Here is a 17578-nt window from a genome sequence, read left to right on the forward strand (position 1 = left end):
GATATCCTATTTTAACATTTTGTGGCAACACCTTTTCTTCAAAATCTATTAAAATTGACAGGCTTCCTACTCTTTCTCCATTTACATTTTTTGTCAGTCTTTTGAGATTTTTTCTCGTTGCACCAACAATGCTTTTTTTCCAAATTTGTCTATATCTTCCTCCAGAGGAATGCCATAAATTACCCCCCGAATGATTTTATCTTCTCCTATAATCTTCCTCTCTGTCACCTTTTGTTGCAAATGTTTTCAACTTGTAAAGCCTTTCTTCTTTGTTCTTCGGTTTTACACACCACCAGTATATTTCCATCTCTCAAGACCTTCACCATTTCAACATCTCCTATCTTTGTCTTTATTTCTCTAGATAGTGAAATAGGACTCAGGTTCTCTTTTTCTTTTTCATTTTTTATCTTTAATATTATCTTACATTCTTCCCTTCCAATTTTCCTCCTAACTACTCTCTCTTCTTCAGAACTGTTTTCTTCCAGCTCTCTTTTACTCCTTTGGCTGTCTAACATTTTCCCTTCTTCTGCTTTACCTCTTCCGCGTCCTCTCCCTCTACTTACTGGCGTCCATTCATCAAAGTCCATATTGTCCTCCTGTGTATCCATTCTGAACCAGTCACATACCAGTTTATGCCTTTTACTGCCACTTCCAAAAGTAAATAATTTCTACCACTGTGGGGTTCTAAGTAGACCAGCGTTTTCAGACCGAGCTGTTTTACTGCTTGAGTCATGCACCTCTTTCTTCTTCTTGGGTAGCGTTCAAGAATGTGCGTTCATAATAATGACCACATTTAAAAAACAATATGAAAAAAAAAAATGTCATATACCACATGGTGAAGATAAACGTGAAACGTCGTAAAAATACGTCGCGCTATTTTGACGTCACACAAGGGTCCTCCATGAACTACTGTCTCCACGTGAGTTCATCAACATGGTCGGCGGCATGTAGCTCCAAGCAGCCGTAGACATAATCTGTTAGATATTTGAAAGTAAATATATCTCTGAAAACTTTATTTAAGGTAATGTGAAACTTTGCAGATTTAATTTAGTACTAGTTAGTGTTCGCCTGCTGACAGGTGAATTGCTGTCTTTTGGTTTTTGTCGTTTATGTGCTAATTATGTGTCGTTTCTCTCCTTGGCAGGAGTACGATGGCGACGGTCCGCAAGAAAATAGACAACCGGATTCGGGTCCAGATCGAGAATGGAGTCACCCTGCAACACCGGACCATGTTTGTGGTGGTGGGAGATCGAGGGAGAGATCAGGTAACACTTCGCCTCCTGCTAATAAGAAGTCAAATAACAGCTTTGATCCTGGTTTGATTTTTACTGCTGCAACAAACCAAACTGCTTCTGATCTAGGTGGTGATCCTTCATCACATGCTGTCCAAAGCCGCTGTCAGAGCACGACCCTCAGTCCTTTGGTGCTATAAAAAAGACCTTGGGTTTAGCAGGTAGGAGTAACTTGAACACACATTCAGCTGCCAGCAGCTAATCTGAGAGCAGCAGCACAGATTTGATTTGTGTTTCTGAAACAGCAATCGGAAGAAACGGATGAGACAGCTGCAGAAAAAGATCAAAACTGGAACATTGAATCTGAATCAGGATGATCCGTTTGAGCTCTTTGTCGCTGCAACCAACATCCGCTACTGTTACTACAATGAGACTCACAAGATCCTGGGAAACACTTACGGCATGTGCGTCCTGCAGGTGAGTCTGCGGACCAGTGGTTGAGCACAGCTCTGCCTCTCTTCACTTGTTTGTACACAGTCTCCATTGTTTTTAATCTGCTGTACCTGATGTGTCTTTGGAGGTCAAGTGAATATACAGTAAACAGTTAATAATGTCACTGGAAGTTCTTTGCACTGTTCAATCATACATATAACATACTGCAAATATTGCTTTTAAAAGGTTTGTTTTGTAAAAAGCAGATTTGGAAAGCTTTGTTTCTGCTGTTGGAATTTGTGTTTTTATTTATTTTATTCTTTAAAATGTTGACCTCTTCACATAATTGTATATTTTTCTCTATCAGATTACATCATTTTTTTGTAGTTTTTTTTACTAATTATGGCAGGAATATTGATATGCACACTGCTTCTTCTGCACTTCATGGTGTAGATTCTTTGACTTACTTGTGATATCAGGTTTGAAAAACTGATCCAAAGCAACATTTAATGGAGAAAATCTTCTGATATAGGAGATTATCTTTTTTTTTTACGTTGTGTTTTTACTTGTCACCCAGGATTTTGAGGCACTCACTCCCAACCTCTTGGCACGAACTATTGAGACAGTGGAAGGAGGGGGTATAGTGGTGATTCTCCTTAGGACAATGAACTCTCTGAAGCAGCTCTACACTATGACCATGGTAAGCCTTGAACTGGTTCTATTCCCCACATTTGTTCCCCAGTTCTGATGAGCATACCCCCCTTTTCCCTGCAGGATGTGCACTCCCGATACAGGACTGAGGCTCATCAGGATGTTGTAGGCAGGTTCAATGAGAGGTCGGTGTTGCTCGACCTTTTTTATGAAATGTATTTAATCAGGTGGAACAAACATGGGATGTATGTTTTTTTTTTTTTTTATGCTTTTTTTTTTTTTTTAGATTCATCCTGTCTGTCGCATCTTGCAAAAACTGCGTTGTTATCGATGACCAGCTCAGCGTCCTGCCGATCTCCAGCCACATGGCTAACATCAAGCCAGTCCCTCCAAAGACTCAGGTACCCATGCTGTGGGAAATCAGCATTGGTCTCTCTTTTGCTTTGTCAAGATGCAAAACAGAATAAAATAAATTGGGAATGAGTGCAACAAACCTAAACTGATTACTAAGCTAAAGCACATAAAACATGCGTGAAAAGCCTTAAAATAAATTCATTTTCTATTGCAGCACCATAACCCAAAACTACAGAAACATTTGACCTTTACTTTGAGACTGGGGAAACTATCCCAAGTTCAGAATGTTTTTTAACTCACTAGTGGCACAAATATAGATAGATTCACCTGCTATTAATACTATGTTCAACCCCCTTTAGCCAACTGGGCGTCTCTTTACTCCTGTAACATTTCACAAGGTTGGAGCATGCAGGTGTTTCTAGATCATCCAGGATCTTCTCCTATGATCTCTTCAGCTCATTTCACAGGTTTGAAGTCTTTGAGTCGACCATTAAAAACAATATATTCTGTGTCTGGTGGAACTAGAGTTTGGTGAATCTTTATTTTATTTGTTAGTGGTAGTAGGACAGAAAAGGCTTTTTTTCCCCTTATATCTCTCACAAACAATTTATTGGCATGTAGAAGGCATGTAATGGTTGTCACGGAAACTTGATGACCCCACGGTTCACTAACTGTGAGCTTTCTCGTATTATCCTGCTTACTGTGTGTTGTTTCAACATAAACCTGGTCCCAGTCCAGCCAGAAGCTAAAAGAAATGGCCTTTCTCATTTAATGGTTTTCTTTATGTTTATGACTACTTACATTATCCGTAGATTCTCAGTGAAGGCATCAAAACTGTGAATGAACACATATGCAATGATGTAGCAAACAAAAAATTTTAAAATAACATTAAATGTTTTATTTTAGATTCCTTAAAGTAGCCACCCTTAGCTGTGATGACTGAAATATTAACCTCTGGCCGTCTCTCATCGAACCTCTGGAAAGTTCTTTCAAGACTCTTTGGAAAACCATTTCAGATGAACTCCTCATGAAGCTCACGGAGAGAACGCCAAGAGAGCAAAGCAGTAATCAGAGCAAAGGGTGGCTATTTTGTAATGATCTAAAATATAAAAATGTCATTTTACACTTTTTGTTTACCACATAATTCCATCCTTCTGACTGGTAGTGTATATATTTGTGCACCTGCTCCTTCTATGATTGATAGTTAGCATCATTTATAGTTGTGTTTTGGAAGTTAATGAAAATATAATGGTTAATATCTCAAAAGGTTACATGTCTCTTTTCATTTAGTGCAGGTTGCACTGATGGTACCTCAGGGTACAAAATCAAATCAGTGGCTCTCGATGGCTCTTTGTCTTTCTGTTGCATCCATCATACTAATACTAATGGACAAAATGAAAACTACCTGTTATTGATCTTTTCTTGGTGGAATCTGACCCCTGGATTACTTCTTCAAAGTTACTGAGGCGCCACCTATTTCACAAATTCACAAGCAAAAAATAAATATTTAGCCTTCTTCACATCCGAAAGCTTTCTGTAAGAGTTTGAAATGGTTAAATGTTACAATAGTTTGATCTGTCATCATCTTCTCTTCAGGAGGAAGGGTTATCTCCTCGAGAGCAGGAGCTGAAGGATCTTAAAGAGTCTCTGCAGGACACTCAGCCTGTTGGCATGTTGGTGGATTGCTGCAGGACCATGGATCAGGTCAGCATCCATCAAATGCTGCTTGTATATTTACTGCTGAATATTGTTACAGCTATAAGAAAATTAGAGATCGCAGATGCTGATTGGTCAACACAAATGTGACACCTCCTGGAAAGATCTAAGCCAATGAGAAGAAGCCTCCAGTTTGAAAGCTGGCGTCATCATATTTCAGCCTGCAACACTTTTTTCAACCTCATCTAATTAATTATTGTTGGAGCCACTAATGGCATGATTAACAACTCCTTTATCCTGCCCACCTGCGGGGGCAGTATTATAATGTGGGATAGTCTCAGTTGTTCAGTTCTAGGTTGAACAATGTGATGTGCCCAGAAAATGAGATCAACTGACTATCAGAATGTGCTAAATGATCCAACAAAAATTAGGCTGTGTAAATTCTAGTGGTCCAGTCCATTCATACTGTGTGATCAGACAAATCCTAGACTTTATAGTTCTAAAGTAAGAAAGGTGATTCTGCTTCCTGTAGGCAAAGGTCGTGCTGAAGTTTATCGAAGCAGTTTCAGAGAAGACACTGAGGAGCACCGTGGCTCTGACCGCCGCCCGAGGTCGAGGCAAATCTGCCGCCATGGGACTGGCTGTGGCAGGAGCTGTGGCATTTGGGTACAGATGATATTTGCCCTAAATAGGCGCCAACGTTTGTTTATTTTGTTGCTCATTATCTCTTATGATTGTGTGCTTCTTTTTAATTCAGTTACTCCAACATCTTTGTAACGTCCCCGAGCCCCGACAACCTTCACACCATGTTTGAATTCATCTTCAAAGGCTTTGATGCGCTGCAGTATCAGGTAGACTCCACTTGCATCTTCCTCTCTATAATTATTCAAATATTCATGCAGAAAAGGCATAAACCCCAGCTTTAAAATTTCAGGAGCATTTGGACTACGAAATCATCCAGTCTTTAAATCCTGAGTTCAACAAAGCAGTGGTGCGAGTGAACATCTTCAAAGAGCATCGACAGACGATTCAGGTAACGTCAAGCCAGTACACTGATCTTAATGACCCGTTCTTACAATAAAGAAGTGAAATATACACGTTAATCTTCCTGTTTATGTCCATCAGTACATCCATCCCGGAGATGCAGTGAAACTGGGCCAAGCTGAGCTGCTGGTCATCGACGAGGCTGCAGCCATCCCTCTTCCTCTTGTTAAGAATCTTCTGGGACCTTACCTGGTTTTCATGGCCTCCACCATCAACGGGTCAGTAAGAACATCATTTATTTCAAACTGCTGCCGAAGCATAAAAAGCCGGAGAAAACTTTAAATATATTTGAGAGGCTAAATCTTTGTTTGCAAAATGATTGCAACAATACAAAACTATTCATTCCCCTTGAACCTCAATACATTGAGTTACCTTACAACAACAAACTATAAAGGATACATGGTTTTTAAAACTGTGGTGTGCGTATGTACACAGCCGTCCTGAGTCGATGTGTTTCATTACAGCAACAGCTGTCAGGAGTGTGGGGTCTAATACATGAATATGATTTTAACTAAACTATTTGGTAGAAGCTCTGGCGGTATATTTAGGGTCATGTTCTGGCTGAAAGGTAACCCTCCTCCCCAGTCTGATCCATCTTCTCACCATCTCTGATCAGCTTCCTGGTTGCAAAACCACATGTCTTTGTCCTGCCATTTTACTATCATGCACTACTTTGTAATAGTAATAATGATAAAGTTTTTTTGAAAGCACCTTTCATAACATTCAGTGACACTTTACAAAACTAGTTTAAAAACAGCGAACAAAGCACAAAAAAACAAAACAAAACACCAGCAACTTAACATAAATGAGAAGGCAGAAACCCCAGTTTCTGTCGGTTTTTATTCTTCGATAACGATATACGAATACTTTTACAAGGCTCCATGACTCTGCTCTCATTAAGATTAGAAGTGATCTTGCTTTTTGTTTACTGTAACTGTTTTTGTTTGCCTCTGCAGGTACGAAGGAACAGGGCGCTCTCTTTCTCTCAAACTGATCCAGCAGTTGAGGCAGCAGAGCGCAGAGAGTCAGCAGAACCTGTCGGCAGAGAACAGGAACACCAACACAGCAAGACTAGCAGCAGGTTCCCATCTCTTGTTATTCCCTCTCAAGCAGATAAAATCTATTTCTTTAGTCTGACTGTCTCTTGTTGTCATGTGTTTTTGTGCAGCTCGCACTCTGCACGAGGTCTCTCTGCACGAGTCCATTCGGTACGCTCCCGGTGACGCGGTGGAGAAGTGGCTGAATGAGCTGCTGTGTCTGGACTGCCTCAACATTCCCAGGCTCATTTCTGGCTGCCCACTTCCACAGTCCTGCGACCTGTATCCTTCCTTTTCAACCAGTTAGTTTTCCGGTGTTTGGTTAAATAGTTTCATTCATAAAATTTTCAAATGAAAACATTTATTAACAGCACTGGAAAGATAAAATTTGTCAATGCAGTAACATAGTTTTACTCTCAAAAATGTAGAAAAAGAGCCATTAATGAGTTTGCAAATGTCATGTAGCCTAAATCAGAGCAATATCAGGAAGTCCTACCTTTTATAAAACACATAGGGAGCACATGTTGAACTAAAACACCTTATCAGAGTTACCTATTTTATATTAAAGCATGGCAGACCTTTATGTAGCCATTAACATGTCCCTAGCATTCCTCCATTGTTCAGGGTAAAGGTAGCATCTTGATCGACAGAAAATAACAAGAACTAATTTACAGAAAGTATAAAATCAAACTTGAAACTCCATAAAACGGACTAAGGAAACAGAAACCTTTATTTTAAATAAAAGCACAGCACCCAGCCCTCCTGCAGTGGAAACATGTTTGCATGCAAAAGAGGTGCCAGTCACACAGAGCAGTGGTTCTCAGTCCTGCTCCTCAGAGCACACAATGCTTCATGTTTTAGATGTGTCTGCTCCAGCACACGTAATTAAAATGACGATGTTACCTCCCCAGCATCCCATCAAGTGCTGCAGAAGCCTGTTGACCACCCATTCTTTTAAGTCAGGTGTGTAGCTGCAGGGAAACACCTAAAACATGTAGAACAGTGGGTCCTGAGGACCAGGGTCGAGGAACACTGACAGAAAAAAAACATATCCCAAAAAAAAACCTTTAATTTTATAAATTAAACCTACATGTTTAATAAATTTTATACTGATCCGTTTTTGTTGGGGAGTAAGTTTACATCTCCCTCTCCTGGATTTTTTCCAGATGTAGTCGTTGATTATTTTGCTTAGCGAACACCATCCAGATATTATGTAAACAGAGACACGCTGTTTTGTTATCACAAGGCATCCGAGGCTTTCCTGCAAAGGCTGATGGCTCTCTATGTGGCGTCACATTACAAGGTGATTCTTTCTGCTGCCAAACAGCACACCTCATACTTTGTGTCCTTTTTGTTAACCTGTTGTTTATTTTTGCCCCCCACCCAGAATTCCCCCAACGACCTGCAGATGCTGTCTGATGCTCCGGCCCATCACCTCTTCTGCCTCCTGCCGCCTGTTCCTCCCACACAGAACTCTCTACCCGAAGTCCTCGCTGTCGTGCAGGTATTTTTTGACAGATAATGCTATCGAAGTGTGTTTGTGGGGGGAAAAAACGGGTTTTGTTGTGACTGTCCCTTTGTGTGGTCCTTGAGGTGTGTCTCGAGGGAGAAATTTCCAGGCAGTCCATCCTCAACAGTCTGTCCAGAGGGAAAAAGGCTTCGGGAGATCTTATTCCCTGGACTGTTTCAGAGCAGGTACACACACAGGAGCCTTAAGAAAAACCACACTGTGCATGTTTCTATAGTCAGCTGATGACTTCTTTCCGCGTCCCAACACAGTTTCAAGATCCAGACTTTGGCAGCCTGTCTGGGGGCAGAGTGGTGCGCATAGCTGTCAATCCGGACTACCAAGGGGTAAGGCGTCCTCTGAGTTTTCATAATTTATGATCTTTGGGTGGTGTACAGCTTCTTTCCTGCACCTCATTCAGCTCTGGTTATAGCTGCATCTGTGAAGTGCTTGAATGTTTCATAGGAGCTATTTTATTTCTTCAAGCAAAATGAAGAGCCACCGTCTCAGTTCTTTCTATTTGCTTGACATCCAATGAATTAGAGTTACGTTTACAATTTTAAAATGTGTTAAAAGCCATAATGAACAGAACTGTTGATTAGGGCCGTGTTCCCTTTTTTATCACCGTATGCCTGCCTGAGTTCCTGTTGTAGAAGCTTTAGACCAACAGCGTTCCTACAGTCTGAAAAAGTCTGGAATTTGATTTATGGATTTTCCATGTATGAAAGAAACATTTGTATTTCCAGACTGTGTTTCATATTCCATTGTCTAAATGAGTCCTTCCTATTATCTGTCCCTCCTTTCTTCCTTGTGTCCTCCTTACCTTCTCTTGTCATTTCTTCTGTCCTTCCTTGACTGTTTGTGTTTGTTCTTCCCTTCTGGTGTCGTTCATCTCGCTCTCAATCCCCATGATCTTCCTTCTTTCCTGCCTTTCTTTCCTTTGTTCGCTCCTTCCTACCTTCTGTCCTTCCATTATTGCTTCTTTGTATCCTCCTTTCTTCCTACAGTCTGTCCGAATCTCCATCTTCTGTTTTTGTGCTGATACTGAGACTGATTTCCAAAGACATTAGAAGTTAAGTTACCAAAACCATTTGATGGAACAGGATCTCATTAAACTCGACCTCTCCAACAGATGGGCTACGGCTCCAGAGCTCTGCAGCAGCTGCAGATGTACTACGAGGGCAAGTTTCCCACCATGGATGAGAGCACGCAACCAGCCCACACCCAGATCACCTCCGTCAGCAGCGAGGTACGAGAAGGCTGCTTCAGAAACGATCTGACGACCGCCCTTTCTGATCTGATTAAAGGTTCATGTCTGTTGTTTTCCAGGCGGTCAGTCTGCTGGAGGAGGTGGTCACTCCTCGGAAAGAGCTCCCTCCTCTGCTGCTGAAGCTCAGTGAGAGAAGAGCTGAGAGGCTGGACTATTTAGGAGTTTCCTATGGACTCACTGCACAGCTGCTTAAGTGAGTTCAATAAAAAAAAAAAAAAAAAAAGACTAAATAGCAGTAGTCCTGAAATGTTTTTGCAGCTTTAAAAGTGTTCAACCTGTTTGGTACCTGGCAGGTTCTGGAAGAAAGCGGGTTACACTCCGGTCTATTTAAGACAAACACCTGTGAGTGCTAATATTAGACCAATGTTTTGTATTTGTGTGTTATTCTGGATGCGTAACTTCTAATTAATGATATGTATTCTTGCACTCAGAATGACCTGACAGGAGAACACTCCTGTGTGATGCTGAAGGAGCTGAACAGTGAGGAGGCTTCAGAGAACAGCTTATGGTTGACTGCCTTCTGGAAAGGTGAATTTGACCCTGCGACCTGAAGAGCTCCGGTTCGTGCGATCCCACTGCACTCTTATCTGAATATTTCCTTCTTTTTCTCAGATTTCCGCAGGCGCTTTCTGTCGCTGCTCTCCTACCAATTCAGCAACTTTCACCCAAGCCTGGCCCTCAGCATTCTTCAGAATAAGAGGTTAAAGGAGGAGACCACCCGTAAGACGTTTGAAAATGTTACATTACAGGTTTCTTCAGTGGATCACCTCACCTGATCTGACTCACTTCTGATTCCCAACAGCCCTCAGCAGCTCCGAGCTGACTGCCCACTTCACCCCGTATGACCTCAAACGTCTGGAGCTGTATTCGAGGAGCATGGTGGACTACCACCTCATCATGGATCTGATCCCGACAGTGGCTCGCATCTTCTTTCTCAAGCAGCTGGGTGACGTCTCCCTCTCTGCAGCACAGTGTGTAAGTTTTTCTTAGCTTCTGTTTTCGACACGTCTCATTTGTCACAAACTGGATGTTGATTGGCTGACTGTTCCTCTCTAGGCGTTGCTGCTGGGAATAGGACTGCAACACAAATCTGTGGATCAGCTAGAAAAAGAAATCGAGCTCCCGAGCTCTCAGCTCATGGGCCTCTTCAACCGTCTCATCCGTAAATTCGTACAAGTGAGTATCTCCCGATGTAGTAGTCATATTTAAAAGCCTAAAATAAACTGGTTGTACAAACTACCATCTTATCCTTCTGATTCTGCTGTAGGTGTTCACCAGCATCCAGGAAAAAGCAATCGAAGCTGAGATGGTGGCTACTAAAGATGTCAGCATGGAGCCAACTGTCAGAAGCCTCAATGAAGATCTCGTATGTGAACTCAATAATACTGCACCGTGCAAAAGTTTGGATTCAGAACCTTTCTGAAGCTCATTCAGTTTTTCTTTGGGCTTTGGTGGGTTTTTTACAAATTTTCAGCAGCTTTTTTCAGGCCATTTTTAGAGGAATATTTTTGTTTAAGCCACTAAACCAGATTTAAATTAGTTTTACTAGAACCTTGTTTCTAGCAAAAACAAAGACACACCTTGTTTAAATTTCCTTAATGGATTCTATAACAACTACCAAAGGTAACAGTTTGAAGTTAAAACGCTAAAAATGTATTGGCACCAACAAGGTGATTCGCAAAGAGCTGTTGACCTAAGGCTTTGGACACAGTAGATGGGTCCACTGACATCCTCCGTCAGGTCGTTGCTGGATCTTTTCTTATTCGTTTCTTCAAAAGACTGTGAAATACAGGTCGTCTGATGTTGACAGTTTTTAAGCTTGGCACATATTGTTTAGTCTACTTCCTTGATATTTCACACTGCACAAAAAGATGCCATGGTCCAGCAGGAGGACCGGGCTGAAAATATCTGGAAAGCTGCTAAAGCTTAAGAAAAACAGTAAATGAAAGGTGTTTAGGAAAGCCTGGACAATCTAAACAGGACCGCTTTGTAAGAAAGTCTGCCTCCTCTGAAACAGAAACTACAACTGCAACAGCAGGTAGTTGCTTCTGTGCGCAGAAATCTAGATAAAGTTGGAAAATATTAATTTGAATGCAGAGATGTGGTTAAAATATGAAATTAGTCCAAAATGAGGATAAACTAAAATCTTTACCAGATGATGGATCCAGGGCAAAACACCCAGAGTGATTATATTTCGTCTATTTGTGTTAATTCTGATGATTCTGGCTTACAGCTAGTGAAAGCTTGTAATTGGATTGAATTTCCATGGCGTTTTCTATTCATACCAACCACCCAAAGTGCTTTACACTACAGCCACATTCCCTCAGTAGCACTCATTCAAACACCGATCGGTAGGCTACTTAGGGTTAAGTAGGGTTTACTTGGGGTCCACAGATGATAGGGGGAAGCTGTTTCAGACACATCTTTTCAGGTTTCAAGTTGACTACATTTCCCACTGAGCCACAGTTAGAATGTTGACTGAAAACTTCGCCCTGGACCTTGGGCAGCTTGGAATATCTGCCTCTCCACTCTGCCTCCAGATTCTGGAGCCTCGATTTCCAAATAAAATGCAACATTTTCTTTAAACCAATAAGAGGATTTAGACCCCTGAGCAAGTCTAGTGCTTTTCCCCTGTTGCAAGGATATTTTTTTCTGATGTCATCTCTGGTTCAGGGGTGGTTTAACACAAGGAATGTAACGATTGTAGTTCATGTTCTGGACATGTCTTTGTCTGGTTGCTCTTGTAGCCCAGACTCAAGCTTCAGTTTAATTTATTGAGATGCACCTTTATGCTTGAGCTGTAACATTTTATAGGCTTTTAGGAATCTTAAGAAAATTCTGAAGATGAGCCCATATTGCACTTTATCCCTTTGTTTGTCTGTCTGAAGAGTGTATTTTCCTGATTCATAGACTGAAGCTGCCAAAGAGTTTGAGGAGCAGCACAAAAAGGATCTGGAGAAAGTGAAGGAAATGGACCTGGAAGAGTGAGTATATGGGTCCACATTGTCAGTATTTGGTCCACTGGAATGAAAGCACTGCTTACTGGATTTGTAATGACTTCCTTTGTGTTCTCAGGTACAAGATTCGTGGAGATGAAGAGGAGTGGGACCAGGTACTGAAGAATGCGGGGAACACAGCAATTGTCAGCATCAAAAGGTGCAACATGGCCATATTAACAGGAAAACATGACTGTGTATGCTTTTTGTGGGAGCTTGTTGCTAATTTTTATTTTACCAACAGTGACAAGAAGAGAAAATGGGAAGGGGGAAATGCCGTCACAAGTAACGGTGCTGGGAAGCAGAAGAAGGAAATGAAACATGGAAAATTCAAGAAAAACAAGGACAAACATGGCAAATTTGGAAAGAAGGCATGAAAAACTGCACAGTGAAGGGACTGCACGGACTGCATATGGTTTGTTGGGACAAACTTGTAGATGAATATGTGTATTCATAATTGTTTTTTATTTTTATTTCTGCTCCTCAGAGTTCATTTTTTACAGTTTACACTGTACATCAGCAAAACTAACACTTCAGCTCAATGTATTAAACATCTTTTATATTTTACTGTTTTTGTTTTTGGATTTCAGTAAAAAAAAAAAAAAAAGCCCAGATGTCTGAAAACATCTCTAAACTCGTAGCTTGGGTCACTTGAGGAGCCCAGGCTTTATTTCAGTCCACTTCTGTTTGAGCTGCTGTTTCACAGCTTCTCCGGCGAAGATGCAGTCTACAGCCCGCTCTGAGAGCTCCCACACGGCATCAGGACTCAGACTGAAGGTGGACGCAGCCAGCTGGTATTCCTGAGACAAATCCGTACAAAACACTCCCTTATCATCTGTCTGGAATGTGACAAAGAACAATTAGTTGATTAGTTAACTTTACAGTAGTTGTTTTAATGCAAATGGAGCAGATTGTTTATTTATTATGATGAATCCTTCAAAGTGATTTTAGATTAAGCCCTGAAGTGACGGAAAACTTGAATTAAAAGAAATTCATCAGATTTGTCTGGGATCTGAAAAGGCTACTTTGGTCGATATAAAAAGGTGAAACACTTAAAATAAATCAAACCCACCAAACAGAGCCACTAAACTAATCATATATCCTTGGATTTAAGAATTACAAGAGAAGAAACATACACAGATGACACAGGGATGTCCCAGCTGGTACCAGTATCTGAAGTGGTGTTGGGAGTAACTTGGCACAGTTTTTCCTTTGACGTTTGATGTCAGGCAAATCTCTACAAGCAACCAAGGAAATCAGAATATTTTTAGCTGAGAACCGTTCTCTTCAGTCTGGATCTCGGCTAAGTCTTACCCAGAGGGATGTTGTGTTTCACCACTTGGTCTACGAGGGGTTGAGAACCACCCATTTCAGGATGCAGGAAGGTTCCATGACCAATCCGGTCCGGAGGAAGATTCAGCAGCAACTCAGACTCTTCCAGCTGAGAGGAAACCTGCAACCGGTTTTGTTGCATTAACACCAGTGTTGCACATTAAGTCCAAATGCAGGAAATTATAAAGCGAAAACCTACTTCTGACATGTGCAATGACAGCTTCAGTCCACAGTTTCTAGCTCTCTCCAAAGCTGGAAGGAGACATCTGCCATGCCCCACCTTTGAATGAAAGCTTCATTAGCATGTGGCAGCTGACAGTCCAAAACACAGATATGATAGAAAATAAGTACACCCCATTACAATTGGAAGGGTTTATACATATGTAGAGGTGTGGGGTGCGCTCCTATATTGGTTTTGATTTTTGTTTAATAAATACTGACCCGGGAGAATCTGTGATGAGTTTGGATTCAAATAATTTTATGACTAAATACTATAAATGTTAAAACTCTACAGAGAGTATATGTTCTAACCATAACTGTACATTAACAGCACATTTATAACATTTCCACATAGTAAACATGGCTGTTAGAAGCTTAGTACAAAAAACACACTAATTATCTCATCATGACACCTGTTAGTGAGTAGGACATAAAGGGCAGCAATTGGATATTTGTCCACAAAGTTGATGTTAAAAGCAGGAAAAATGAGCAGGCGTACATATCTGAGTGAACTTGACGAGCCAAATTGTGATAACGAAACTACTGGGTCAGAACATCTCCAGAACTGCAGCTCTTGTGTTGTAGGGTGTTCCCAGTCTGCAGTGGTCAGCATCTATCAAAAGTGGTCCAAGTAAGGAACAACCATGAACTAGCAACAAGGTCACGAGGACCAAAGGCTGGGCTGTGTGATCCGATTCAACAGGCAAGCTACTGCAGTTCAAAATCCTTTAGAAGTCAATGGTTCAGAGAAAAATGTACCAGAACACACATTGCATGGCAGTTTGATGGATATGGGAAAGCGTAAGGGACCAGTTAGGGTGCCCATGTTGATTATAATGTTATGCCTGATTTGACCAATTCAGTCAAAATGCTCAAAAAGCACATTAAACATCTCAACAGCAACATTTTGCAGGTGACTCAAACATGAAGTATAAACCACGTTCACTTCCACAGCAGATGTTGCTCCATGATCTGAAATCTGTGTCTGTACGCCTACTAATAGAGAGTCGTTGGAAGGTATCAGTACAATGGATAATGGCAAAACTGCAGGAACTTATTTCAAGAGCTTTTTTTCTTTTTTAATCCAACATGGTTTGCTTTTAAAAAGCAAAAGTAAGATTTGCACAAAGGGATGATCGGAAACAGCTTCTAAATTGCTCCAAAACTACTCAAAATTCAAGAACTGAAATACTCGCTGGTGGTCCCACCAGAGCTTCTAGTGTGTTTCGCTAACCTTCGGATCTCCGCTGAGGTCGATTCCCAACACCAAACCTCCAGAGGACAGCATGAACTCCTCAGCCAGCTTAACGGTCTCCATTGCAACCTCTGTTCCATACCTGCGGTCGATGGCCACCAAAAACCTTTCAGGTAAATAAAGTTTAGTATCAGAGCACAACTGTTAGCAACAATTATATGAAAGCAACAAACATCTACCTGACGTCTATGTCCACCCCATCGTATTTGCACTGCTGAATGGCTTTGATGACAGCCTCAACATAACTCTTTTTTGTTAGTCCTAAAATAAAAAGGAAAACATTACAAACCAAGGTTGGATTCCAGACAGCAAGCCATCGTGTCAACCTATCTGGACCCATCTTCAACATTCTTACCTGTGCCTTTCTCTTCCCTTGGAGTACTTCTGAGCTCAAGATATTTGACATTGTCAACTGCAAACTCTTTGATGACGTCTGTCGCCACCTTGATTAGAAATACAAATCTGTGCGTGTAAATCTGGAAAACTGATTTCGTTTTAAATGAAAGGTATTTCACTGAAGGTTTCGCCCTCACCATGTGGATATCCTCCTCCGTGTCCACCAGTTTATGGATCAATTTGAAGACCTCAAAACATCTGCAGACATGCAAGTAAAAGACATTGAATATGTACATGTTACTTAAATCTTTATAGACATCACATGTTAAAAGGATGAGATAAATGGACAATAATTGATCATGGCCTTATATTTTGTACATCATACAAACCACATGGTGTGTAAACGTTAGAGATCCTGTGTATCCATTGATCAAACCACCACAAATGTAATGTGGTTTCGTAGTGATTCTATACAGCATCCCCCACATTTAGATGTGCAAAAAAAGACTTCAAATAAATCACTCTTTTGTTGCAGTTGCAGAATCGGACAAATCTGCTAGTTTTCTAACAGTGAGTTTACCGCCGTACTTGGTGTGGACAAGACACAAAGTGGTAAGGATGGAAGGACACAACATCAGACAAGAGAGAGGGAACAAAGTATGAAAGTACAAATGTTTTTCAATTTTTTTATTTGCTTTTTCCATGCTTTCCCACACCTTAGAATATAATGAAATCAAATTCCATACTTTTCCACATTATGGAGAAACCTTGTTTATTCCATGTTCTCTTGTTCTTCCCATTTTGAAGAGTGGCTAACCTGTGTTGCATATTTACTCCCCATGGGAATTGAAAGTCATTATTAGTAATTAAAACTTCTTAGACATATTTTGTCACAATTATTAAAAGGGGTTGTTTGGTGTGCCACTAGTTTTGGTCCTAATAATTTTGTATACAAAAAAAAAACAAACAAAAAAAAAACATTTCTTCAAAGTGGACTTTATGAACGAATGAATGAACCCCAAATAAAGGTTAGATTTTCAAAATTTTTCAGTGTGAGATTAACATATCAATCCTTCGCATTGATGCTATATATTCCAGGTTAAAGAGTTATTTGTGGAGCATCCTTACTCGTCCAGTGTCCTCCGCTGGCCTTTACCGATAGCTGTCATGTTGCGTTCAATGTTGAGGTGCGGTTTCCGCTGGATGAGCTTCTCCATTGTCTGGGCGCTTACTGAGCCGTTCAGGTGGGCATGGAGCTCCTGTCAACACACAAACGCTGAAATTAGCCTCAAGCTCACACAAAATCCTGCTGTTGCTCCTCACCAGCTCCTCTGAAGACATTTTCTCCTTTTCGTAAACCACAAGAACATTGAAGTGTTCACTTACCACCTTCGGTAGCTTCTTATAAAACACGGAATCATCGTCCATCTCACGGTAAAAACAGCCTGAGTCTCAGAGCCCTAAACCGTTTTTTTTGTTTTGTTTTCCCTGTCGATATTTTCAGTGCACATTTGTTCGATGCACCTGGTGCAACAAATAAATAATCCCCTGATCCTGCGGAGTTCCGAGTCTCTCAGCGACCTTTCCGTTTTTTATTTGTTCTTTTCGCAAATCCTTAACATCCCTGTTTAAGAAAATGACATTAAATAAAGTGTATATTTACTAAAGTAATAGTGTGCTGCATAGTTTCAGAAAATAAAATCTTTAACAAATAAAGGCTTATAGTTTAACAGGATTAAGCAGGTACATTAAATGTAGTTCATGTTGTAGTTTCATTTCCTGATGATAATGTAACTTCATTTTAAAGACTGTTTTATAGCAAAACATCAGTGCAATAAATCGTTAGACTGCAGTCTTTTCTGTGGTTCCTACAGTTTCTTACAGTAGAATGGCAGCTTTAGTTTATCAGGCTGCTCCCTTGTTTTCTTGTTCTATTAGGGAGGCAGATACTGTGTACTTTAAGAAAATATGTTTAAACCTTTGTTTTTAATACTGCTTAATATGGTTATTATTGACTTGAGTGAGCCATTAAATCACACTGCTATGGTTTCCCTCCACTGTCAGCCTGTGCTTGCTCACACTCAGTGATATAGCCTTGAAGTGATTACTTGATGTAATCGGTTTTCTTAGATAAACAGCTTGTCATCTATTGGCCTTGACTGATGTACTGAATTTGACATTATGGTATTGTAATTGGATGGTTCTGAACAGTTTTTATTTAGATTTGAATGTAGCTACATTGGACTGAACTATATTA

The 17578-nt window shown here is 40.6% G+C and overlaps 2 protein-coding genes across 3 annotated transcripts; one reads left to right on the top strand and one right to left on the bottom strand.

The window, feature by feature from the left end:
• Positions 1 to 894: 894 nt before the first annotated feature.
• nat10 (N-acetyltransferase 10) lies at positions 895 to 12746 on the top strand. Of its 2 annotated transcripts, none has more exons than XM_047352928.1 (29): positions 895 to 919; positions 1145 to 1265; positions 1362 to 1453; positions 1538 to 1709; positions 2242 to 2364; positions 2439 to 2500; positions 2602 to 2716; positions 4266 to 4373; positions 4858 to 4991; positions 5083 to 5176; positions 5260 to 5358; positions 5451 to 5587; positions 6326 to 6450; positions 6538 to 6688; positions 7613 to 7709; positions 7794 to 7910; positions 8000 to 8101; positions 8186 to 8260; positions 9046 to 9162; positions 9243 to 9376; positions 9477 to 9525; positions 9615 to 9711; positions 9796 to 9903; positions 9986 to 10158; positions 10240 to 10359; positions 10451 to 10549; positions 12094 to 12167; positions 12259 to 12339; positions 12424 to 12746. In XM_047352928.1, exons 2-29 carry the CDS (start codon positions 1152 to 1154, stop codon positions 12554 to 12556), a joined length of 3102 nt encoding a protein of 1033 aa, XP_047208884.1. In that variant the 5' UTR covers positions 895 to 919; positions 1145 to 1151; the 3' UTR covers positions 12557 to 12746. The 2 variants fall into 2 exon arrangements, with proteins under 2 accessions (XP_047208884.1, XP_047208875.1); XM_047352919.1 differs by having other exon boundaries at positions 905 to 1021.
• On the bottom strand, positions 12626 to 16856 carry adal (adenosine deaminase-like). Its single transcript, XM_047352939.1, has 10 exons — positions 16708 to 16856; positions 16450 to 16580; positions 15519 to 15579; positions 15341 to 15428; positions 15165 to 15246; positions 14965 to 15091; positions 13711 to 13791; positions 13494 to 13632; positions 13316 to 13416; positions 12626 to 13018 (listed from the first exon to the last, which is right to left on the bottom strand). Exons 1-10 carry the CDS (start codon positions 16747 to 16749, stop codon positions 12827 to 12829), a joined length of 1044 nt encoding a protein of 347 aa, XP_047208895.1. The 5' UTR covers positions 16750 to 16856; the 3' UTR covers positions 12626 to 12826.
• Between the last annotated feature and the right edge of the window lie 722 nt (positions 16857 to 17578).

This window comes from Girardinichthys multiradiatus, chromosome 2, assembly GCF_021462225.1.
Source record: "Girardinichthys multiradiatus isolate DD_20200921_A chromosome 2, DD_fGirMul_XY1, whole genome shotgun sequence".
Lineage (NCBI taxonomy): Eukaryota > Metazoa > Chordata > Actinopteri > Cyprinodontiformes > Goodeidae > Girardinichthys > Girardinichthys multiradiatus.

What these genes read in the sequence shown, in the direction of transcription:
- nat10 (XM_047352928.1), top strand. Translation starts at nt 1,152, where the DNA reads ATGGCGACGGTCCGCAAGAAAATAGACAACCGGATTCGGGTCCAGATC. An exon ending in AGCTCTACACTATGACCATG is followed by an intron (nt 2,365 to 2,438) that starts GTAAGCCTTGAA and finishes TTTTCCCTGCAG; the next exon opens with GATGTGCACTCCCGATACAG. An exon ending in GCAATTGTCAGCATCAAAAG is followed by an intron (nt 12,340 to 12,423) that starts GTGCAACATGGC and finishes TTTTACCAACAG; the next exon opens with TGACAAGAAGAGAAAATGGG.
- adal (XM_047352939.1), bottom strand. Translation starts at nt 16,749, where the DNA reads ATGGACGATGATTCCGTGTTTTATAAGAAGCTACCGAAGGTG. An exon ending in CAGCGGAGGACACTGGACGA is followed by an intron (nt 15,580 to 16,449) that starts GTAAGGATGCTC and finishes GCATGTCTGCAG; the next exon opens with ATGTTTTGAGGTCTTCAAAT. An exon ending in TGTCATTGCACATGTCAGAA is followed by an intron (nt 13,633 to 13,710) that starts GTAGGTTTTCGC and finishes AACCGGTTGCAG; the next exon opens with GTTTCCTCTCAGCTGGAAGA.